We start from the raw sequence: 25,192 nt of genomic DNA, 5'->3' as shown, positions 1-25,192 counted from the left end.
CATACTTAGGCTCCCTGATCACCAAGGAGAACGTCATGACGGAAGAAATCAAGCGAAGAATAATCCTAGCAAACATATGCTATTTTGCGCTGAGTAGACATATGAGAAGCAGAAACTTAAGCCAAAAAACAAAAATAACCATATACAAAACCCTTATACAACCAGTGTTGACATATGGGTCGGAGACATGGACCATTTCCAAGGCAGATGAAAATCTCTTGCTTATATTTGAACGGAGGATCCTGAGAAGAATATTCGGTGGCATCTGTGAAAATGGTCTTTGAAGAAGGAGGTACAACTACGAGATATATCACAGATATAAACATATATTTGGTGGTAATATTCTCAGCATTCTTCTTTATAGAAGAATGCTGAGAATATCATGGACAGCAAGGATCACGAACAAGGAAGTTCTAGAAAAAATGAAGAAGGAACCGGAGATTGTGTTTACGATCAAACGCATAAAATTGCAATATCTGGGACACGTTATGAGAAATCAGCACCGTTACTCCCTGCTGCAGTCTATATTGCAAGGTAAAGTCAAAGGTAAGCGAGGACCCGGTAGAAGGAGAATATCATGGCTGTGGAATTTAAGAACATGGTTTAAGAAAACCTCGAGCCGCAGCGAGCAAGGTCATGATTGCCAATATGATTTCCAACATCCGAAACGGATAGGAAGCAGAAGAAGAAGAATATTTATAAAAATAGGAAGACTAAGATGGGCAGAACATCTGGCAAGATCACAGCAGAACAACCCTCCTAGAAGAATCCTTATGTCACAACATGTGGGAAGTAGAAGTAGGGGTAGGCCAAAACTCAGATGGAGGGATGGTGTAGATAAAGATGGGAGACAAATAGGCGTAGCAAACTGGCAACAGTTGGCAATGGATAGAACTGACTGGCGTAATAGACTTGGGAAGGTCAAGGCTCTTTTATAGGGCTGTAGCAACAATGATGATGATATCAAAATTTTCTTGCTAGAAATGGTGAGTATTTGGTCACAGGATAATAAAACAATCAGAATGCCCACTCTGCTTGTCAAGATAAGTACGCGCAGACGGAATCAGCCATGTCTTAAACGGAACCAGTGTTATTCAGTGAAATTTTATCTGATGAGTATTAAAAAGTTCAGTGGTAGCGTGTGTTAGGGTGTTCTCTATTTGGGATTAGTGTTATCAAAATTTGAAAATTTGGACAAGGATGTATAAAAAAATGTACGGTTCTGTTGTAGCTTGTCACAAATTTCTTAATCCGAGTTCTGTGTTTCCGTTTAAAATATGGCGATCGCGTGCTGACAAACTTCAAAGGCGGCATCTGAGAGTGGGCATCCTGATTGTTATTTATTCTGTGATTTGGTCTTACATTTAGTTTACTCTGATAAAGTAGAAAAAATTGAATATTCTGATAAAGTCGTCCCAGGAACGCAACTCAAAATATTGACAATATCATTTTAAAGCCATCTACTTTGAAATCATAATGTGTGTCTGAATTGTCATGAGTCGGATAAAATAAAATTATTAGAGCAATTTTTTACCAAGTAACAAAAAACAAAATTTGTTTCATTTATTAATGTTAAGTATTTTGAGAACGATTTCCGAAGTGGAAATCATATCGTCAAATAAACGTTTTTTAAAATAAAATTGTGGCTTATTCCCAATAGAAATAGTAAATTTCATTAAGACGCCATAGGTCACAGAATAAATAACAATTGTTATTTATTCTGTGATAAGGTCATGTCAAATGAAAGAAGAACCTTAAGGGAATATCAAAAAACATCCAAACACCACAGAGTAATAAACATAATAAACAATCAGAATGCCCACTCTGCTTGAAAAAATAATTACGCGCAGATGGAATCAACCATGTTTTAGTCGAAACCAATGCTGTTCAGTGACATGTTATCTTGTGTGCACAGAAAAATTAACCAGGTTTAATTTAATTTAACTGTAGACATAATATGCACTATTTTATTCGTACTTTTAGTTGAATAGATTAAATTATTTCAAATGTACTAAATTATTAATCTCTAAAAATTTAAATTACAGTTCTGTCGTAGCTTGTCACAAATTTATCAAATCGAGTCTGCTTCCGTTTAAAATATGGCGATCGCGTGCTGACAAACTTCAAAGGCGGCATTTGAGTCTGAGAGTGGACGGTCTGATTGTTATTGAAGTTATACTTCTATACGCGCGCTCCACGTTGGAAATTTGTATGGGAGTGAATCTGTGAAATCATTACATATGTAAGATAATGAGTAAGAGATAGACAGAAGATATATTTTCTCTCTCTCTTCCTTTTTCGAATATAAAAATGTTCCTTTTGTATATATATTTAATATTATATATATATATATATATATATATATATATATATATATATATATATATATATATATATATATATATATATATATATATTATATATATATATAATAAAATATTTATTAATATTATTATTTATGTGATATGTTTTGTATTATTTATTAAATGTTCATAATTATATTAGTCTTTTATATTTCAAAATAATAATCTCAATTAATCCCTGTATGGCCCAGAACTGTCAATTTTGAAATACATTTGTGTCATGTCCTCGATAGTATAGTAGTCAGTATCTCCGCCTGTCACGCTGAAGACCGGGGTTCGAATCCCAGTCGGGTAGGACTTTTTTATTAATATTATTACATGGTAAATTAAACATATGCGTAAGTAGAAAAGTTATGTATATTATTGTCATTTTTAAATACTTATGAATATTGCATTTTAATTTGTATTGTATTATTATATTGAATTATGTTGCACTTTATTGTAGTGTATTTTTTTTTATGTATATTATTGTCATTTTTAAATACTTATGAATATTGTGTTTTAATTTGTATTGTATTATTATATTGAATTATGTTGCAGTGTATTGTATTGTATTTTTATATTAATAACAAAATAAACAATGAATTTTACTGCAGAGTATGTGTAAAAAAATTTTTCATTCAACTCCTTTCATACATATATGAAAATAAAAATATACATTTTCATCAAAATATTGATTCAATCCTTCATTTACTATACTCCTATTACAGGTCAAATGTTGTTTATTAATTGTTAGTAAGTTGTTATTAATTCTGTTTCTCCTTCTGCTATGTCTTACCTATTCGCGATTGAAACTGAATGTAGAGGGCAGGTCGATTGCAGTGTCATGGCCGATATAAATGGTATAAACAACTAATGTTTACCATTGCTTTTGCATGTATAGTTTGGTTTAAGACGAGTTATTTTATAATTTGTAAATGAAAATTAGCCTTAATGATATCTTTGAGTATTGTGGTGAAGCAAAGAGTCCATTGGTTGAAGGGGAAGCATTTTTCAAGTGATGAATTCTTAAATTTTAACTTTAATGTTTGGAACTGGCTTGTGTATTGATGAATCTAGAATTCTATTTTGTGTATACCTGGGAACCCAGAGTATAATGTTTTGTGTAATGTTTGTCTTACTACCTAGTATATGCATTATTTTATATTATGCCTTATGTTTTTAATGTTAATTTTTATTTTATACTATTTTTTGACATGTAAGTACTTTATTGTATATTAACATAAATAAATAACTTTTTGAGTTTATTGTAAGATAGTTCATTTGATTACATGAAATCAACCTTAACTTGGAGAGTCACCTGTCAAAAAAGATTTGTCTTTAAAAGATTCCGTAATAAATCATGAGGAAAAAACCTCACGATACTATCAGAGAACAACCCAACACAGGGGTTGTGTCTCTGTTATGTCTCTGTTGTGTCTCTGTTATTCTAGGATACTATCCCAACATGGTAAGTATTTGTATTTCTGTTATTCAAGAAAATAAATTATGTATTCTCAGTATGTTATTGACTTAATGATAGTGGTATTTTCTTTTTATTGATTTCCTCAAGTTTTCCAGTTTAGGAAAGAGAAATAGAGAAATATTTTTTGTCGATCTTGAATTGTTGAATTGCATTGAGGAACAGAACAATATCGATTTGATTTAAAATACTTTAACGTAGTCACAGTATATTGCTTTATAAAGAATATTTTTTGGCAATATACTGTGACATAGTCATAATGCTGAAATTTACTAATAAAATTTAATAATTCTATTCAATATTCAAATCAACAGCTGTCTGGTTTGTTTATACCACTTATAGTAGTTTAAATTTATTCCGCCAGAGGTCAGATACTTTGTTTTCAATCGCGAATAGCAGTACATATGTAATGATTCAGCAGATCGACTCCCAAATAAATTTGTAATTGTAACGGCGAATGCGTGTATAGAAGTGTAACTTCTACCGGCAGTCCCATTGGACTGCCACACCCGTTTTTTTATTCTGTGCCAGTATCATCACTGCCAAGTGCCAAACCGAAATATTTTGTTCCTTGGTTGACATTTGCGGCTCTATTCAGCTTGTACTTTCGTTAAAGCAAATAATATAATTAATTCTTTGGTTAAAGTTAACCATGAAAGTTAACCGTTCCGTTCTAATTAACTTTTTATAGTGAATTAATTGAATTATATATTTGATTATTTAAAATGAACGATGGTTTAGATTTTATTCCATCTAAAGCGTCTTTGTTAAAAGCAAAAGATTTAAATTTCGAATCTGTAGTTTTTGAATCTTATAAATCAACTAAGAAGGCAAGGAAATCAACAAAAGATGATGATAATGGTAAGTTTTAGCAAAGAATATAGACGCTTATATATTCTTTGGTTTTAGCTTTACAATGTTTTAAAAATAATGCTTTTATGCAATATTTTTGCTTTAAAATTGGGTATTTGTCTAGCCTATTAGGCGACCTTAAATTACAGCTCAAATTCAAAATATTTAGGTAATATTTATGGTTTTGTATTCACTTTATAATGCTCTAAAAAAGACGGATTTTATATTTCACTGTATATTTTTCCTATAATTCTCATGCTGGTCATTGTAAAGTATAATCCATTGTTAACATTTGAAAGTAATAGGAAATCCAATATAATCTGAATATTTATTGAGACAACATTTAACAAAATTAAATACCTATATCCCTATCAAATCCAACTTTATGTAAATTTGATCATTTTGTTCCATATTAATACTTGCATAATTACCAATTAGCTAAAGAAATGGATGGAAAGAATGAGCTGAACATGAGACAAGCAAAACATGAGATCATAAAATTAGGATTGTCAGGATTGAATTCTAAGAAGAAAGAGGAAGCTAAGATAAACTTATTGATACAATTGGGTAAGTTTATTGAGTGAATACCCATTGAATAAATTTTAGCTTACAATAATTCCTGTATCTAGGGCAAATATCCTCTGCACTTACTTTTTGTGGCCAATGCCAAAGGTGGCTTTGTTAATTGTCATTTATTAATAACTCTTTTTGATAGTAATTTTTGTAATTAAATTAATAAAAATCCGGACAAAAAATAAACATTAAAGGGACATAGGGATAGAAATGCCTAAATAACGGGGGTTCTTTTATTTTGTCACTTCTTATTAAGTATTTTATTAACAAAGGTAATAAAATATTGTGGAAATATAACTAAATAAAATTTATCAATGCCTTATTTATGCTGTACAGGATATTAAAAAACTATGGCCAAAATGGTTATGTAAATAACAACAAATTAAAATTTCATATAAATGCATCACATTTGATTAATTTAATTATTTATATTTTAGGCGCTAAACCACCAAAAAAGAAAAATAAGAATTATAAAGAACTTTGTTTGGAAAGGAAAAAAGCCAAAGAAAAAGAAGCCAAAACAATGCAATTTTCACAATTAGGGAAAAATCAACATGGCAGATCAACAGCTAAAGGAAAAAGTTTTGATCGCAAGAGGAAAAAAGAAAATAATATATTATCAGTTTATGGAAAAGTTCAAAAAACAAATAAATAAGCTTTTTATTTATTTTTAATATTTGTCCCTGATTCACAGTTTTTCCACCAATAGAACTATGATTTTGTTGCAAAAAAATGGTTGACTGATATATAAAACCAAATGGGACACTTCAGGTGTGACAGAGGAGGAGAAGCATAGCTTTCTTATTCTGTATGCATGAAGTGATGGTTTTAATTTAATTTATTTTAACACTGTTTAAAATAATATCTTTCATTTATTTGAGAAGTTCCTACTAGATGTGACAATAAAAATTCAATATGCCTACTGTTTATACTACCGCAGAAAGGGTACAAATAATGAAATGGTATTTTAGGGGCCATTCTGTACAAGAAACTATTAATTTATTTATTACAGATTTTCAAAATATACCAATAGCCATAGAAAAAAGTGTATTAGCTATTATTCATTAATTTTAAAAGTTTGGCTGTACTAATGGCAAATTTAAAAACTGCTACTCATCAGATCAACCTGGTGAAAAGAGAATTAGTCAAGAACAAAAAATTGGACAAACCTAGAACTGAAATGAAAATAATATTTTTTTGAAGAGCATATTGTTTACAGACTAGTCCTCCTTCACAATGGACTATCTAAGTCTGACGTCACAATGGGTGGGGGTTTTAAAAACATTTCTAATTTGTGTGTATTTGTCCCATAAGAAGTTGGAAATATTGGTTTTTTTAAGGTGGTATGTTACAATGTTAAAATTTATATACTTTTTAGTACAAAAACAAATCTTCAACTTATGATTATGTATGTAAACTTTCTATTTTAATGATATCTAGTTTAAATTTCCAAAGAAAGCAGTAATTTTTCATAACTGTACTTACATAGATACATGTAATAACGTGATTAAAAGTTGGTATTGTGTAATAATTTTTGAACTTAGGTACAAAATAACTACGTTAAATGATTAACTTGATTGAAATTAATTGAACTTGTCGTACAGAAAACAATAGCTCACAGGAATTTTAAAGCATCAGGCAACTCATATGAGGAATTTTCGGTGTTAAGGGAAAGATGTAAATCATTACAAGCAGTATGTTATAAGAACTATTTAGAGAATATTCAAGCAAATCTTTCAAGTAATCCCCACTCTTTTTGGAGGTATGTTAGTACTACATGACTTTTATTCTGTATAAAACACATGTGGGTCTAGTGCTTATCCTAATGTAATGTTTAATAAATGAGGGGATGTAATAGCTCAGAATGGTGATGAAATAGTAAATCTTTTTGCCAGTTACTTTTCAGGTACATATAATGATAGTGAGTATAATGTACCTAATTTTAAATTGGACTATAGTGTGGATTTTCAGATTCTATATTTTAGTCTAACTGATGTTTTCGAAGGGATTATGAGTTTAAAAACTACATATTCTTCAGGGCCTGATGGTATACCTGCAGCACTTATTAAGAACTGTATTTTTTCCTTTGTAAACCTTTACAACAAATTTTCAATTTATCATTGTCATCATCTGTATTTCCACAATATTGGAAAAATAGTTTTCTTACACCTATCTATAAATCTGACAATCGCGAGTGTGTTAACAATTATAGAGGTATAACTATTTATTTTGTGGAAGTTTTGAAAACAAAGTTTTCAGTGTTTTATTGTTACGTATAACTATTCAATCAGCAATCCTGAAACTTCTTAATAAATTGGTATCGATAAATCTCATCTGGGCTTGCACAAACAGGTCAACAGCAACAAACCTTGTCAATGACCAACAATACTTGTTGGGTGCATTTGAGAATACAATTCAGGTCGACAGCGTTTACACTGATTTCTCAAAGGCCTTTGACCAGGTTAATCATAATCTTTTGGTCCACAAACTTCATGCATCTAGCTTTGGTGACCCCATTGTTAATTGGATTTAAAAGTTTTTTGATGGGACGTACACAGCAAGTTCGTATCAACAATTATATTTCAAAAGAATTTCATTGTTATTCTGGTGTACCACAAGAGTCTCATTGTGGTCCCTTGTTTCTTAACTTGTTCATTAACGATATTGGTAAGGCTATTAAAAACTCACACTTCCTGCTATTTGCTGATGATCTTAAGTTGTTTCGTTGTAATAAATTGAATGGAGATCTCTTGCAAGATGATGTAAATAATAATATATGTTTATGGTCAAAACAAAATGGTTTAAGCTTAAATCCAACTAAATGTTCTTGTATTTCATTTGGTCATATAAATAATCTAATAGCTAATAGATATGTTCTTAATGATTTACTCTTGGATTCAGTTACTGAGATAAGAGATTTGGGTGTATTATTGGATTGTGCATTGACATTTAGAAGCCATTTTCTTAAAATTAAGGAAACAGGATTTCGTAATCTTGGTTTTATTTATTGTAATAGTCATGATCTCTCACCTATTGTATTAGATAGACCTTAGCCAAAAGGTTACATGAACTTTACTTTACCTACTGTATTCAAATTATACTATTGCTCTCTGGTACGCTCAGGTCTTGAATACTGCTCTGTTGTTTGGTCCCCATTTCTTCAAGTATACATTGATGGATTGGTGAGCGTTCAGAGGAAGTTTCTAAGATCTTTAGCTTTTAAAGCACATATTAATATAAAAAATACTGAAAATTATTTCATAGATTATTCTATAATGTCTCAATTTAACATTGCTACATTGAAGAACCGCATGTTGAGAGCTGATAATATGTTATTTTTGTTTAAAATTCTAAACAACGTTATTAACTGTCCCTCGTTATTAGCCAATGTACACTTAAACACAATACATAGAACTCGACACACTTCACTCTTTTATATTCCTTTTCATAGGACTGATCATGCTTGTCATTTTCCCTTGTCGAGAATGCTCAGCTCTTGCAATGACGCAATGACCTATTGGATCCTTTCTGCCCAAACATTAATGCTTTCAAAAGGCAACTTAACCCTGTACTGCCCAATTTTTTTCAACTGCAAAAAAATTTCTTCTATTACATACTTCCAGAATAGGATCAAATTAAAACATTTTTGAAGATTTTTTTAATTCTTTATTTCCTTTGTTTCATAAGGGTTTGTGACTATCAAGTTACAATGGGAAAAAAAGTTAATTTTTATGAAAGTCCACAAAGCAATTAGAATTAGGCGTAAAGCACAAATTTACATTACATTTTTCACACAATACTTTTGGCACGCCTAGGCATCCCGGTTTCTTGCAACGTCCGCGCTTTTCTGAAAATTTAGGCCAATGGTATATGCCGTCTTTCCGTATGTTTTTCTCCGGTAGAGAAGCGATAGGTCCTCTTTTCTTTTTATGCTCGATTTCTTGTTCTATTATAGATAGACTGGGCCTTCCCCTCTTCTTGAGGCTCTCTTTACCCTCTTGACAAAGCAAAGGGGCAATAGATGCCTTGAAATCTAAAAGATTTAGTTCATCGGTTTTTTTTATACCAAGTAACTGAGTGTCTCTTCTATAAAGTAACCAAGCGTTCACAACTGCTAAATTTAAATATATGGAACACAATTCGGAGGTATCACTTTTTAGAACGAATCCTAGTTCTATATAAAGCCATCAACGAGTCCATTAAGTCCACTCCGCCCATACATTTATTGTAAAATGTTACAATGTTAAAACATTCCACAAGAATGGTTTCTTTCTTTGCTTTGTCCCATCTTTGAACTTGACTTGTAGGATACGTGCCTACAAACGAACTCAGTAAATCCACCGGCTTGTTGTCGTACCATTTGACTGCCCTAACGGTTATTTCTTCTTTCTTGTAGACAAGTTCTTCGAAACTCCCCCTTCCTTTCTTTTTCATATCTTTGTCGGTAGAGAAATTACATCCTTTTAATCTGTTAGGACGCACCGTACCTACAGAGGGAATACCCAACTTGTCTAGTTCAATTTGCAATTGCATACTTGTAAACCAGTTATCAAAATATATCTTATGGTAAGCATTTCTTGGAATTATTGTGGCCAATCGAAGAACCACATTTCCGCTGACTCCAACATTTGGTAAAGATTCTGGATGCCTAACTGAGATTTTTATTTATAAATTTTTCTCAGTATAGACTAGATTCATATTAAAAACAGTTCCTTTAGATTAAATTTTGGTTAAATAAACTAAAATATCAATCCCGCTACTTTAGCAGGACAAAAACAGCTTTCGCGTTTTCATTTCCATTTTTTAATAAACTAATATCAAAGACTTTAAATTTTGATGTCACGTAATGCACAATGTTATAATCATACCCCGCATCTACTAAAGATTAGTATGCAAATATGTTCACAACAAGAAGTCAATATCCCGTATCGTAAGGTCTCACAATATTAAGACTGTTTTATCAACTTATAATATCCTAGGTTAATCAAAATTTATAAAAATACCAGCAGAAATATATTTTTAATAAAAATAGTGGTAAAACTTACCTTTGAAATATAATTAATTCACTGAACAGCTAAATAAACTTACACAAGTGTAGGTTGTAGAAGAATGCAACGTACAACTGACAGATACGGGATATTTTTATGCGCATATCTTCTGACGAGCAATACATGGTCTTTGAATACGGGATACTCTACACTTTCCAACGCGCTTCTAAATCTTTCTATAAAAGTGGTCAAATTATTATTCAGAAATATCTTGAGAAAGGTCACACCCAGATGGAGTGTGATAGTAAAAATTGTAAAATTTTTCTTCCACACGATTATATAACATGTACTGAAGAAGCGTGGATAAAACCAGCTCCATTGAAAGCGCAGATGCTTACTCATACCTTTTTTAAAAACTATGCATCCTGTGAACTTGCGTATAGAAGTATTCGACCTGGAAAGATGAAGAACGATACGACCGTCACAGATCTCAGGGTATTAATGTACGATCCAGAGAAAAAACAAATTTTGTTCAAAACTAATTTCAAAGATGATTTTAAGCCATTACCTGTATGGGCTTGTCAATCCCAAAGGTCTAAAAATGTCGTCGTACCCTAACTTACACAACCAAAGACTAAGTATAAAGAGTGATAAATATACTCATTTGCAAGACCTTAAGGTACTTTTACTTACCGACTGTCACATGTTTTACAACAATTTACCCAAAAATAACAAGGTTTAGGTAGATATCTTAAAAGTTTTTTGTTGAGTTATTTGTTTTTAGAAAGTTATATTTATTAAACCTAATTTTCCTTTTGTAACTTCTAATAAACTTGTTTTGTACCAATTTTCGTTTTGTTTTTACTACCTGTTGTGTATTAATACTAAAAACCCGGATCTAAAATTTATGTTACAACATTTTTGACAATACCCCGTATCTACACAAAAAAACTCAAAATACTGCAAAATGTACTTTTTTAGCTTTTATTTACTAAAAAATGATATTATTCATTTTAAGGTCAAGAAAAAGTCTAGTGTTCATTCATTTTTTTTTGTTTAAAATCATATTTTGTCTCTCCTCTAAAATTCACTTATTTCAGATACGGGTTATTACAGTCAGGCCATTGAAGTGTTAATTGTAAAACAGTTTAATTACGCCAAAATAATATGGGTTGTTATAGTAAAAAAAATATATTTATATATTTAGTAAAAAAATAACTTACAAAATATTTTCACGCGCATCACACAAAACAATCAGTGAGAATAACTCAAGGTTGATACATGATACATTTTAGGAACGTTAGCGGATCATCACATGTTGGCATTGTAATTTGTGACTTACATATAAGGTGGCAGCACATATAAGGTTAACAAATGAAATTTATTTGAAAGTGACCACTGTGCCCGTGTGACCCGGTCTCCCATATTATATATATATATATATATATATATATATATATATATATATATATATACAGACGGTTGAAGGTAACCGGGAACGACCCAATACTAAGGAAGCAATAAAAATATTAGAAGCACCCGATTTTTATTGCTTCCTTAGTATTGGGTCGTTCCCGGTTACCTTCAACCGTCTGTATATATATATATATATATTAAACCTAAAGCTAAGATTAATACTAAACAAGAATTAATAATAAACTCAACAGTCTTCCGTGTTGAATTATCCGCTGAGCTTTCGACATCATATTTGATGTCTTTTTCAGGGCTTCCGAGGTCTCAGTCTCCAGAGCCCCCAGACACTACTACACTGATCACTAACCGATGCATTACTGCTAATGGGAACTGCTAATGCAACTTAAAGGTTTAAACTCACGAAGGTACTTTTTAAAAAGACCCTTTATTAACTTTTACAACTATACTGCACTGCTTTATTGATTGAAAATAACTCAATTTAATTACAATACTATTTCTTTTATATAAAAATTAAATGCTGACAAAACTGTTGATTGGGTTTGCTGACCTCCGGGGTTACTGCACCGTAATTTCTCCATCCCCTTGGGAAGTTTTGTGAGGGATGAACAAAACTGAAGGTATGGATTCTGGATTGGCTGTATCTTCTTCTTCGGTTGTCTTCTTTTTCCATATCTCTCGTAATTTGTAAACCAAAATAATGATAACGGCTGTTGCCAGGATATATATTGGTGGTGTCCATAGATGGTAATGGTCCATTGTTTTTAAAGACACGGGTTGGAGTCTTTCTTCTTCCGTTGAGAGTTTATGTAGTTCATCTAACTGGATTCTATCTAATTTTAGAGGCTTTACTGTTGGATTTTCCCCTTGAAGACTAATTTTTATTTTTGGCAGGGTTAACGGTTCTTCTTTTATTGTTGCTTTGGAGTTGATGTAAACTTCGTTGTTGGTTCTGAGCTCACATCCTGGGGGTAGTTCTATTAGAAATGTTCCTCTGAGTACTTCAATTTTGGAAGTAGAACAGTGGGTGGAGATTTTAGTAGCTTTTGAGAAAACAGCAATATAGTGAGCTTCCGATACTTTTTGGATAATTGTTGTGCTAATTGTGATCGGCACGTTTTGACATTGGGCGGCATCATTGGATAATTTTAGGATTTGATTGATGCAGTCGTCAGTTTCTGTATTTTCTTGCGGGAACTTCTCTGGACAAATGAATTTCTTTGGTTCACTCTTTCTGCATGGTAGGTCCATGTATTGAAAAAGTTCTGAGTTAGAAGCTAAATATGGTCCAGGTGGAATAATTATTGTGTTATTTATGGTTGGAAGTGAATATAGATGAAAATATGTGAATACTATGGAATAAAGAATGGGAACATGTAAGATAAAGACTAGAGAGTGGTTGGAGTAGTAACCATCTACTTCTACTATCTCGTAATATCTCATCAGGTCTTCTTCTTCGAGGTATGGTAGCTGAGAAGCTGGATGATGTTCTAGCATTTTCTGTATGGTCCATCTTATTTCGTCTGGTTTTATAAGTCCATTATGAAGAGTTTTGATTTTTGCGAATGTGATTGCTGTCTGTAGGTCATCTAATATTTGGATAATGGTTTGTAAGGCTAAATTCATCTGGTCTAAAACGTTTCGAAATTGCATGTAATGGTTGAAATCAAAGACGAATTGGTTTAAGTCTGTTCGGATTTTGTTGGTTTCTGTGGTTATTATCTCTTGATTGTGGGTTAGTAGTGTCACTGTCTCGTTATAGTTGTTCATTATTTTCTTATTAAGGCTTAATTGGTTATTAATGTTGTTAATAATATTTTGTTGATTGAGTTCAAGTGACTGAATTGCTGCATCGTATCTTTCTGCGTCTTCTTGATCTAAGTTTCCTGAGATGGATTTTATAATATTTCCTAATCCATTGATAAGACCTCTTTTATTTCTGGTTGCTGGATAAACTGAGTCGAGTTTCTCTTGGGCTGTTTTAAGAAGATACTGCAATGTTTTGTCGAAGTTCTGTAGACTGTCGAAGTACGGCTGACTTAGTCCATTTTCTATAGCTGTAGTTGTAGTTTGATATTGATATGCCAATGTTTCGATTTCCTGTGCTATTGGTTCCAATTGGAAATAGTGGATGAAATCATGGGTGCTGGTTTGGATTCTGGCTTCTCCAAGCTTAACTGGGAGGATCCCTGGATTGTCTCGAAGGTCCTGGATTTTCACTTCTTGGGCTGTTACTGAGATACATCTGTAAAGTATTTTTGCGGTTAGTTTTTATTGGTGGTTGATGTTTAATATTTTTCTTATGCACCGTAGTATCTTGGGTATCAACAGTAACAGGATTGTTGTTTTGGACTATTTTAGGTGAAAATCTGGGGAGCAGTTTGTTTCGTTTTACTGTTTTTCGAGTGTATATTTTCGTGCTGGGTTTATATGTTATCGGAGAGTGTCGTTTTTCGTTCATCTTTTCAATGTTTTTCTGTTTGCTCTCTTGCAGTTTCTTATTTATTTCTTTATACATCTCTCTTGTTTTCAATCTGTGCTCCTGTGTGTAATTATTTATCAGTGTTCTATTAATGTCAATATCGAATGGATCTTGAGCATCTATGTGGCCATTAAGGACGTTGATGGGCTTCTGTTTGGTAGCTGAGTGAGTAGAATTGTTGTATGCCATAATGGCGTATAGCATCTGGTCTTTTATGTTAAGTGTTTTCTTTTTTTCTTTTAATATTCGAAGATGCTCGATGATTGTGGAGTGAAAGCGTTCGATCATTCCATTGGATTGCGGGTTATCAGGTGTTGTGTAGTGGATTAAGATCTTGTGAGTGTCCACGAATTCTTGAACAAGTCCATTTTTAAATTCAGTTCCACTATCAGAAATTATCATATGTGGTAGTCCATGGTGGGTGATGAATAGCAGGAATGCGTTTAAGATGTTAATCGCGTTTGATCCTTCTATTGGGTATGCTTGACCGTATTTTGAAAATGCGTCGATGATGGTAAGGAATTTTTGTCCTGCTGCTTGAAATGTGTCTATGTGAACAATTTCCAGTGGTTTCGTTGGTGTTGGAGTTAACATAAACTTCGGTTTTTCTGGATTTCTGTCGTATTTGTTTGTTTGACAAGTATCGCAGAGATTAATATAATCATCTATATCCTTTTTCAACGTTGGCCAGTAATAATGTTTTCTGATTTGAATTTCTGTTTCATTAATTCCTCTATGATTTGTCTTTCCTTGGTGATAGTCTTGTACGATGGTTTTCTGTCTTTCTGGACTGCTTATATCTTCAAGTAAATTGTTACATTTTACAAGATCAAATGCAGAATTCTTGAATGTTTCTCGAAGTATGTTGCAGACAGACTGGTAGAGTTCATCAGTTTCGAATAGGATGGCATATTTCTTTTTTGTATCGACGTAGTTCTTGAAGAAATTAAAAATATCGTTTTTCAGGTCGTTTTTATCTAGTTGGACGTGCATTCTTTTCTTTGTTAGGAAGCACTGTTCTGTTATAGGTTTTGCAGGATTGTAATTTACCAATTTGAATATGATTTGGTTGTTGTAACAGTTCAATGGTCTTTCGCTGATTGGAATTCCGAGTATTGGGTTTTCCTCTGTAGAATGTTGGGTACCATCTGTGTTGTTGTCTTGTTGGTATAGCGATTTTGTTGACTGACTGTCAATCTTTTGGTTTTCTTCTTGTAGAAGTTCGTCTATTACTTTCATTTCTTCTGCAGTTAGGCCGGATGTTTGTTTTTCTTTGATAATTTCGTCTAAGTTAACCATAGGATCTTCTTCATCTGGATCACATACTGAGTTTGGATGGTTGATCATAGATATGTTGTCATCTTCTTTTCTGGATAATAGACGGATTATTTCTTCTACGTGTTCGTCAATGGTATTTACTTCTTTAGTGTGGATTTCGACACGGGATAATGCATCAGCGTTCGTATTGGATTTTCCTTTTTTGTATATGACTTCATAATCGAATTCTTCGAGTTTTAGTCTCCATCTAACAAGTTTCGAGTTCGGATCTTTTAAAGAGAAAGGCCATTGAAGTGGTCGATGATCGGAGAGAATTTTAAACTTCCTTCCAAATAAATAAGGTCGAAAATATTTAGTAGCCCATACGATTGCAAGCATTTCCTTTTCGATGGTAGAATATTTAAGCTCGGTCTCGTTCAGTGTTCTTGATGCATATGCAATGGGTTTGTCTTGTCCTACAGGACCCTGTGACAGGATAGCGCCTATAGCAAAGTTGCTTGCATCTGTGGTGAGATTGAAAGGCTTCGTAAAATCCGGATATTGTAGAAGTGGTTCGTTGGTTAACAGGTTTTTGCAGATTTTGATACAGTTTAGGAATTGTTCTGTGTGTTCTATCTTGGCATCTTTCTTTAAACATGAGGTGAGTGGTTTTGTTATTTTTGCGAAATCCTTAATGAACTTTCTGTAATATCCAAGTAGTCCTAGAAATCCTCTAATCTGCTTGGTAGTATTTGGTATGGGATAGTCTATGATGGCTTTAATTTTGCTTGGATTTGGTTTTATTCCTTCAGGAGTTACGACGTGGCCCAAGAATTCAACTTCTTTTTTTAAAAATTCGCATTTGTCTATCTGTATCTTGAACCTAGTTTCTCGTAGTCTTTCAAAGATTTTCTTAAGGTTGACCATGTGTTCCTGAAGTGAGGTTGAGTATACGATTATGTCATCCATGTATACTAGGCAGATTTCTCCTATGAGTCCTTTAAGCACATTGTCTATTATTCTCTGGAATGTAGAGGGTGCATTCTTTAAACCAAAAGGCATTCTAAGGTATTCATAATGGCCATTTTCCACGTTAAATGCTGTTTTCTGTATATCTTCCCCTGCCATTTCTATTTGCTGAAATTCACTGGCTAGATCGAGGGTGGAAAAGTATTGACAGCGTCCGAGTTTCGAGTCCGAGATGCGTCCGACATCAAGGATGTCCGTGATATTTGGAATGGGATATCTATCGTCTATAGTCTTCTCATTTATCTTTCTGTAATCGACTACGATTCTCCATTTAATTTTTCCAGAGGCGTCTGGTTTTTTTGGTACGACCCAAATTGGAGATGACCAGGGTGATTGACTTGGTCTGATGATGCCTTGGTCCAGCATTGATGTGATCTGTTTTTGAACCTCTTCTCGATGTACGTGTGGATATCGATATGATTTTGTGAAAACTGGGACTTCATCCGTTGTTCGTATGTGGTGTTTTATTTGATTTGTAAATGTTAAAGTATCATCAGGATTATGGAATATATCTGCAAATTTTCTGCATAAACGTCTGATGTGCATCTCTTCTTCTGGATTTAGATGATCTAGAAAGCAAGATTTGTAGGCCTCATTGATCGTATGGTTGATCCCATTGGTTCTCGTAATCCTGCTAAGAACGTAGTTAGGGCCTGTTGTTGAAAGAATTCCTTTTTGCTCCTCTTTACATCTGCATTGTCGGTATGTAGTTCGATGTGGTTCGAAATTGTGTTTAAAAGTGACATTACTTTCTCGTGAAACTGTTGAGGAGTTTCGTTGGGTCCTTGCCTTAAGTTTACCATGTCTCTTGTAAGCGAATTTTCATTACGTTGATCGGCAAAGTTTTGAATTAGTATGGTCCTTATCGTGGGCCAATCTTTACACCCATATACAGAAATGATTTCTCGAGCTCTTCCTTTAATTTTATTCATTACACCTCGAGTTATCATGTGATTTTGGAAGTTATCGGGATTATTGTGATCCCAGAAATGATTAAGAAGCATTGTAGTAACTTCAATGAAGTTGTGAAGTTCATTAGGGTTACCATCGTAATCAGGCACGATGGAAAGATCTTTATTGACGTCGAAAACTAGAGCGGGAGCGGGTGCCATGGCCATAGTATTTAATTCACTAGCGGGAGTAATAATTATAGATGGTATATCTAAGCTATTTAAAGTATTATCTAAAGAACTAACGTTGGTTTTTAAACTAAATTGAGAAGCTGAGTTATTTTGCGAAATAGAAGCAGCACCAGGTTCGATAATCGATTCACTAATAGTTGAAAGAGAATTACTAATTTTAAAAGATGAAGCTTGTGAAGCAATTAAATTATGATTAGAAAATATTTTAAATTTGCTTACAGATAAATGGTGCATTTCTTTTCGAAGGAACTGGTTTCTTTTCTTCTTTCGCTTTCTTTTTATCGTCTTTCGTCATATAAATTGATTTCTACTCTTTAACTCTGGATTTTCGTTGACTTCTGGGGTTGAACGGCCGTAGTTTTCCCTGGAAGTTGGTTGGTTCGTAGCGGGTAAACGTTTAAGAACGACGAGGATCTTCTGTAGACTCTCCCACTATCTTACTGCACTGTGCCACTTAAAGGTTTAAACTCACGAAGGTACTTTTTAAAAAGACCCTTTATTAACTTTTACAACTATACTGCACTGCTTTATTGATTGAAAATAACTCAATTTAATTACAATACTATTTCTTTTATATAAAAATTAAATGCTGACAAAACTGTTGATTGGGTTTGCTGACCTCCGGGGTTACTGCACCGTAATTTGCATTACTGCTAATAGGAATCATTTTTACTGTAGATGGTGACGTGGTTTGGGTGGAGGTTGGCGTGGGGGGATAACGCGAACATTTCTGACAGTAGGATTTTGATTAGAAAGTGGAGCGGACAATATTTTCTTTATGAGAGAATACAATGATTATATTGAATCTTCATCAATACATAAAAACAATAAAATATACAATGAAACCATAAAATACATAAAAAATAAAAACAACGCCATACATGTTAAACTTAAGTTGTTGACATTATCATTTCCATATTCTTATCGATTTCTTCTTTAAGAAATTCATTGACCAGCCTTTGAGAATACCCTCACTGATGGTACTGATGTTGACATGATACATAAATACTTTTTCGTCAACTGAGCTAAATGTGGATATAACAAAGCTCTGGTTTTTCACCATTTCACCAAGATTTTTGGCTAAATATGCCCTTACTTATTGTCGCTGATTTCTAACTAAATTCAAAATTTTGTTCATCGTTTGCGGCCGTTTCTTCTTCGGTCTTTTCGTCATTGTCATTAATAACTATATTATCCGGCTGTCGTTCTGAATGGATTAATTGAGCTACCTCGCTCTTGAGAAATTCTTGAATATTGAAAACGCCCTTTTGCAATGTTGCAATTGTATTCTGAATTAAACACTTTGGTTTTGAACACAGGATCTTACAAAGCACACTTGCCATTAAATTATTTAATTTAGCAGCAGAGAATCTTGTGTACTTAAATATTTCTTTTTCATGAGTGACAAGAGATTTAACGTTTGTACTTGTTACAATCTGTTTAATTTTCTTGATAGCAATCAGGCCCTTTACAATAACAATTACCTTGAATAACGTTACATTTTTTCGGCACTCATTTCTGTGGTAAGCTTTTCAAACGGCTCTAATAGACAACACATTTCTTTTAATGCCAGCAATTCAGATTCTGTTAAAAGTTCTACAGAACTCTGCAGAATTCCTATTGTTGCAGTTAGGGGCTCACGAGTTTTTAAAAATTGCTCAAACATGAAATATGTTGAGTTCCATCTTGTGACTACATCTTTTTTCAACTTTAATGGTGTTTCACCCTCGAATCATTTGGGCTTGCATAGCCATACATTTATTGTTGGCTTTTGTACCTCTATGGAAATACTCTACTATCGTCTTAACCATTGTTCTTAATGGGAGACATCACATATTTCTAACCTATTTGGAACAATTAAGTTGATTGTGTGAGCAAAACATCCAATGTGACCCCACTCAGTCAACTTTATTGCTGCCTTTATATTTGCAGCATTATCTGCCGTTACTAAGGCACACTTTTTTAAAATATCCCATTTATTGATAACACTACATAAATCATCTTCTAAATTTTGAGCACTACGATTCTAGTCAAACTTATGACACTTTACTAAACTGGAATAAAGGTCCAATCTTCTGTAATAAAATGGACTGTGTAACCTGTATAACTAGTTTTGACTGTGTTAAGCAGTCCAAGCATCTGTGGTAATTGCAATTGAAGTAGTCTTGAATAACAAAAATTTCAACTTTTCAGTTTTTTGTCAAAATTTTTAGGACAAAAATGAATTTGTAAATGTAAATCGACTGGGCATGACATAGAATGGTTCAATGCCATTAATTAGTGCTCTGAAACCATTATCTTTAACAATTGAAATTGGTTGTAAATTATCATCATATTTAAAATTAATCCAGTTATTTTTTCTATCGCAATATTGAAATAGGTTTATGTAGGTGACTTAATATCGACGTTTAAGAGGTTGTTTTTAGAAGAAAAAGGTAATACAGACATTTGTTATGTCCTAATATGTCTTGACGATGAAGCAATGGTGCACATTTTCTTCATCAAAATGTAGATTAGATTTGAAAAATCCGTTAATTTCAATCAACATAAAGACTAAAAGAGTATAACTGCATTAAATGTGAACTTACATCTTTTCTCTGATGATGCACCTGTATTAGTACTAATATTTTTATTTAAAAAGGTGTGATGTTTGTTTGCTATGTGTCTTTAAATTTGAGGTTGAACCTCCTTTATAAGAATAATTTCTTCCATTTAAATTACACTTGACCTTCCCATCAGATAAAGGCGAGAAACTCTCAGTTATTTCAGATTTTGCTTGAATATTAATTTAAAAAATTTATGACTTCAAATTTCTAGACAACTATTTACATTTCATAATGTACATTTGCATGTAAGGCTTTGTTTACATAACTACTTAACAATAAAGAAGTAGGTATATAAACAAAATAAATTATGATTACTAAAGTTATATGTACTTAGATTAAGTTAATTAATTCCCTAAATATAATATTAAATTGACTCTTAAAAACTGACTCAACTAATACCCTCTGTATTCTATCTAAGTTTTTGTATCAGATAACAAACACTTCCTGGATCACATAAACATATTTATGGCATATGGCTAGTTCATCCCTCATAGGTGACACCATATTTATTATTAAAATCTAATGTGCTGCATTTTTATTTTTCATTCTGTGAATTACCTACATCAGCAAATTGCATTGAGGTTGGTTCCTAAGTGCATTCTATCTTTGTTAATGACATATACCTCCCTCTTTTTCAGCTTCTCCTTAGTACCCTGTAAAATGCTTCTTAGTTACTGATACTTATATCTATACCACTCATCAAATACCAGTTTGATATCAACTGGTTGTAGATACAATATTCGCTCTGATTGTGATTGGTACGAAGTAATCAAAGTAACAATTTGCCTCTTTGTATAGTAATTGTTACTTCTGGTATTGGTAACTGCTGAGTACTTTGTAACAAATAGATACTTTTTCAACATCTCTATAATAATTCTATCTTAAGTTACACTTAACTAGCACAAAATGGTAAATACTTTCATATCTTTATTCACTATTATTTAAATAATTTTTGAAAAGTTGAAAATACAGAAGGTTTTAGTGCTAAAGGCTGTTTGCTAATTTTGGTACATTGTTTTTTTTTTCATTAAAAATTGTTAATCTTTCTTATAAATAAGTCCTTAATATTTATTATCCAGGCACTATAGTATAGTGTAACAATATTCACAAAACACTTAAACAGCTGTTCCTCGTTCCAAATTTTGTTTAATTTCTGTTGTATGTTCACCATAAAATCTATCCATCTTTTTGTTAAATTTAGCATTCCTTTCATTAATATAATCAATATCTGCATCATCATTATGAGTCCTTCTCCTTGAGTATTTACTTCTTTTAGCTATTTGATCTTCTACACTCTTTACCAAGTTGTCAACAGCTTCTGGCCTATCTTTATGAAGACCATGAACAATTGTATTTGGACCAGCATAAAATGCATCTCCATACTTTTCTTTTTGCTCTTCATATCTCTCCATGTCTTTGGGAGCCATTGTTTTTATTAACCTAAAATATGAATATTTTACTCTGACAGTCACAAAAGTTATTTATTTAGGCATATTAGATCTGTAATCTTATAGATTATAGCATAGTAGTTTCAGATTAACGGTTCAGTTTCATCAAGATGAAATACATCAGAATACAAGATTCTTTAAAGAGAAAAAAAATAAAATATTGTTTTTTTAATCTTTTCGACTTGAAGATTCTTTATGAATATGAATGAAAGGCTAGACAAGTCTTCATATTAGGTATTTACTGTCTTGTGAGTTATTGAACCAGAATCATCACTCTAATTGTTGATTTCCTCTGGTTAAACTGAGTTAACAGTTGAAGTTATGAGGACATAGGTATTTCAGTAGTTTTAGAAGGCGATAATAAAAAATATACCTATGAGAATAAGAGCTGTTACATAAAATTGTATTATTAAAGGAAATGACAAACTCTAGCTGGATATTTTAAATAGTACTGGAGGCAGTTGCATATATGAAGTTTATTGGGACTTTAAATAGTAGTATATCATAGGAACCTCAAAAACTTCATTGGTTCAAATCCAACACAGGATTTATAAAATAATTATGTGAACAAATTATTGTTTTCAATATTACAGAATAAAACAGATAAATCCAATAACTGTGTTTTAATATTGTTCTGAAGCTATTTTCTTGTTGCATTTTAATATCACTTACTATTTTTAATTAGATTTAAACACAATTTCAGTTGAAAATATGTTTGTTTTGACATTTCGATTTCCACTTCAGAAATCATTTCCAACATACAGTAATTTCCTAAAGAGAGTAAAGAACTGTTTTTTTGTTGCAGAGTTTTACTTATTATAAATCTTAATATTAATATCCATACCTATTATATTGCCTTACGGATGCGGCTTCATAGTCTGAAAATCCCTCATCAGGGTTTTTCTTTTTCTTCATCCTATCAAATCGTTCAGCTTCTACAGCAGACACATTCAACAATTTGATCCTATCATAGTCTTTTCCTTCTTTAGCAGCTTCTTCCCTTTCTTTCTGATCGTTTAGTATCCATTCTGCTCGCCGCTTTCTACTTTCCCAATTCTGAGGTAGTTTAATCCTGGAATCTTCAGCTACCACTTCTTGATGGTTATGTGTTCTAGCCTCATTTCGTACCTTGTGCAATTCCCTCAACTTTTTCATTCGCTCAGCCTGTTTTTCAGCGAATGTTTTATTAGTTTTGGCCACGTCTGATTCATTTTTTGAACTCATTTTTGTATTTTTTTAAATGTATTTTTATTTATTAAACCATTTGACAGTGACACTAGACAATCTAGACATGGTTGACGCATAGTTGACGTTGACAAACCATTGGGTATGTACTTTAAGGAGGAACCATAACTTTGTACATAAAGGCAAGATACTGTGATTAAGAAGAGAAGATATAGGTCGTGACGTAATTGGAGAGTTGCACGTTCCTAATGTCAGTTTTTTGTATGTGTCAATAAATAATCTTTAATAAATAGTTTGGAGATATCCTTTTGTGTACGATTACTGTAATTATTAAACCTTTATTTAATATTATTATTTTGCTAATTGAATAATTTTATCACAGAATGCATAAAAATCCCATTTAACTTTAACAAGAATTCAAATTCTACTCTCCAATGACGGCATGCGCGAACACGACCGATTTTGTGCTACGGGAAGATCCTATCTTGTTAGTCATAGCTGTGGTCAGGTCATAGTATCATGCATAAAGGTATTTATTAATGAGGGAAGATGGATAGGAATTCTCAATTAGAATATTTCTACCTCATGTCTTTTGCTGTGCTGAGTTTGAGTTAATTTGTAAACTGTATTCAGTTGCAATTAATTGTTTATACAACATAATCTTATAATGTCCATTATCGTAAGCTTCTTTACACATTTAATATCTTTGACTGCTACATAAATATCTTTTTAATGTAACACCCTTATAATAACTTTTCTATGCATGTTTGGTTTTTCATATAGTTCTTTTTTAGATGATAATGCTTTCTGATTCACAAACCATACATACAGTATGTATGGTTTGTGTTCTGATTAGGAAGCGAAACGTCTTCAATAAATAGATGAAGTAGCCACCTTCTTTGTCTTTTATTTCTCCACTTTGACCTAAAAACCCACTACTCTTCGAGTGTTCCTTAATTTATATATATATATATATATATATATATATATATATATATATATATATATATATCCTACAGACATTGATGCGTCCTTACATTTATGTTTTTGCATGTAATGCTGCATCCACCGCATTGTTGCGTCAATATACGGACGCAGGATTACAATCGCTTCTATTTCAAAAATGGTCGTTACCAATTTCTCCTAACTGGCATCAGGGGACACTCGTAATCCAAACAAGGGATGTGGCGAATTTGCATATAGTTCTGAGTTATAGCAACAAATTTATTAAGGATTTTAAGTGACGCAACAATGGTGTTAGCATGAAATTTTTGTGTATATATTAGTTCATGGTATCTCCTGCAGGAGGCGTATGAAACAATGGAGTATACTTCATTGGTGTATATTATTTTCATTCTCTCGATTATTCTGCGTCATTTCAATTTGGCAACATTGCTAACCGTCTGAAATACCATTAAATATATAGATGTTTTGCAGTAACATGTAGGTAATAGAGTTTAAGTTGTAAATATGTATATTATTTTTACAATATTACTTTGATGACATTTCATATTTAAGCTTTTTACTAAAATCGCATCCTTTGAAAATGTTTACAGCAACCTTCATCTAGAAGCTGTGGTACTTTACTCTTGTACTTTTGTTTTTTGTGATTTTTTAAGAATGTATATTTCCGATATATGCAAAGCTGGTCTTGCGAACAACTTTTATTTGAAAAGCCTTTCGATATTGTAAAAGAACAAATTCAGATTCGGGGTGGTTAATTAGTGATAAATTTAAATACAGGGACAGACTTTTAGACGTTTTTCAAAAACTAGATAAAATATATTTTTGTGCATGATAAACCTGATAACGAAAGTCGCATAACCCACCCACCTTGAAACGATGTCAGGTATGTGACGGGTCAACATCAGATTTTTTAACATTTTAATAGATAGGTGTTAGAAGTTAGCCTTTATTTTATGAGTAGAAAATTGAAAAAGGTACGATAGTTAAACAATCCCTTCGGAACAAAATTAAATACTTCCAAAATGTGTATTTTTATACAATTATTTATATTTAATTTAAACACGAATGCACAAGTTTAAATGGATGTACTTACGTTACTTAATTTAACACAAAGATTGTTTTATTGAGTTTGCTTTATACAGTATCAATTAATCTATAGGCTAAAAACTGAACCTGTCAAGAAGTCAGAGAATTTTCAATCTGCTAAAAGATGAATGGTCCATACCAAATCATGAAATCACTAAAGGGACATATCTGAAGAACAAAATGTTAGATTGGTGTAAACTCAGGATTACTACTGATGCAGTAATAATAGCACAGCCACACAAAATAAAAAGAAAAGTGTCTACTACGCACTACGCTAGTGTAGGTATTCCGATGTATTTTTGTGCATATTTGTTAAATATTT

The 25,192-nt window shown here is 32.3% G+C and overlaps 2 protein-coding genes across 2 annotated transcripts; one reads left to right on the top strand and one right to left on the bottom strand.

The window, feature by feature from the left end:
- The first annotated feature begins 4,304 nt into the window (after positions 1–4,304).
- On the top strand, positions 4,305–5,924 carry LOC140437184 (uncharacterized). Its single transcript, XM_072526536.1, has 3 exons — positions 4,305–4,686; positions 5,116–5,244; positions 5,688–5,924. Exons 1-3 carry the CDS (start codon positions 4,551–4,553, stop codon positions 5,903–5,905), a joined length of 483 nt encoding a protein of 160 aa, XP_072382637.1. The 5' UTR covers positions 4,305–4,550; the 3' UTR covers positions 5,906–5,924.
- Positions 5,925–21,099: 15,175 nt separating this feature from the next.
- On the bottom strand, positions 21,100–22,946 carry LOC140437183 (pre-mRNA-splicing factor Syf2). The gene is made up of 2 exons (XM_072526535.1): positions 22,478–22,946; positions 21,100–21,625 (listed from the first exon to the last, which is right to left on the bottom strand). The coding sequence occupies exons 1-2, from the start codon at positions 22,855–22,857 to the stop codon at positions 21,301–21,303; spliced, it is 705 nt and encodes a 234-aa protein (XP_072382636.1). The 5' UTR covers positions 22,858–22,946; the 3' UTR covers positions 21,100–21,300.
- Positions 22,947–25,192: the final 2,246 nt, after the last annotated feature.

The sequence above is a fragment of the Diabrotica undecimpunctata genome, chromosome 3 (assembly GCF_040954645.1).
Source record: "Diabrotica undecimpunctata isolate CICGRU chromosome 3, icDiaUnde3, whole genome shotgun sequence".
Classification (NCBI taxonomy): Eukaryota; Metazoa; Arthropoda; class Insecta; order Coleoptera; family Chrysomelidae; genus Diabrotica; species Diabrotica undecimpunctata.
The sequence above is the reverse complement of the archived record's forward strand: the minus strand, read 5'-3'. Positions and strand labels throughout refer to the sequence as shown.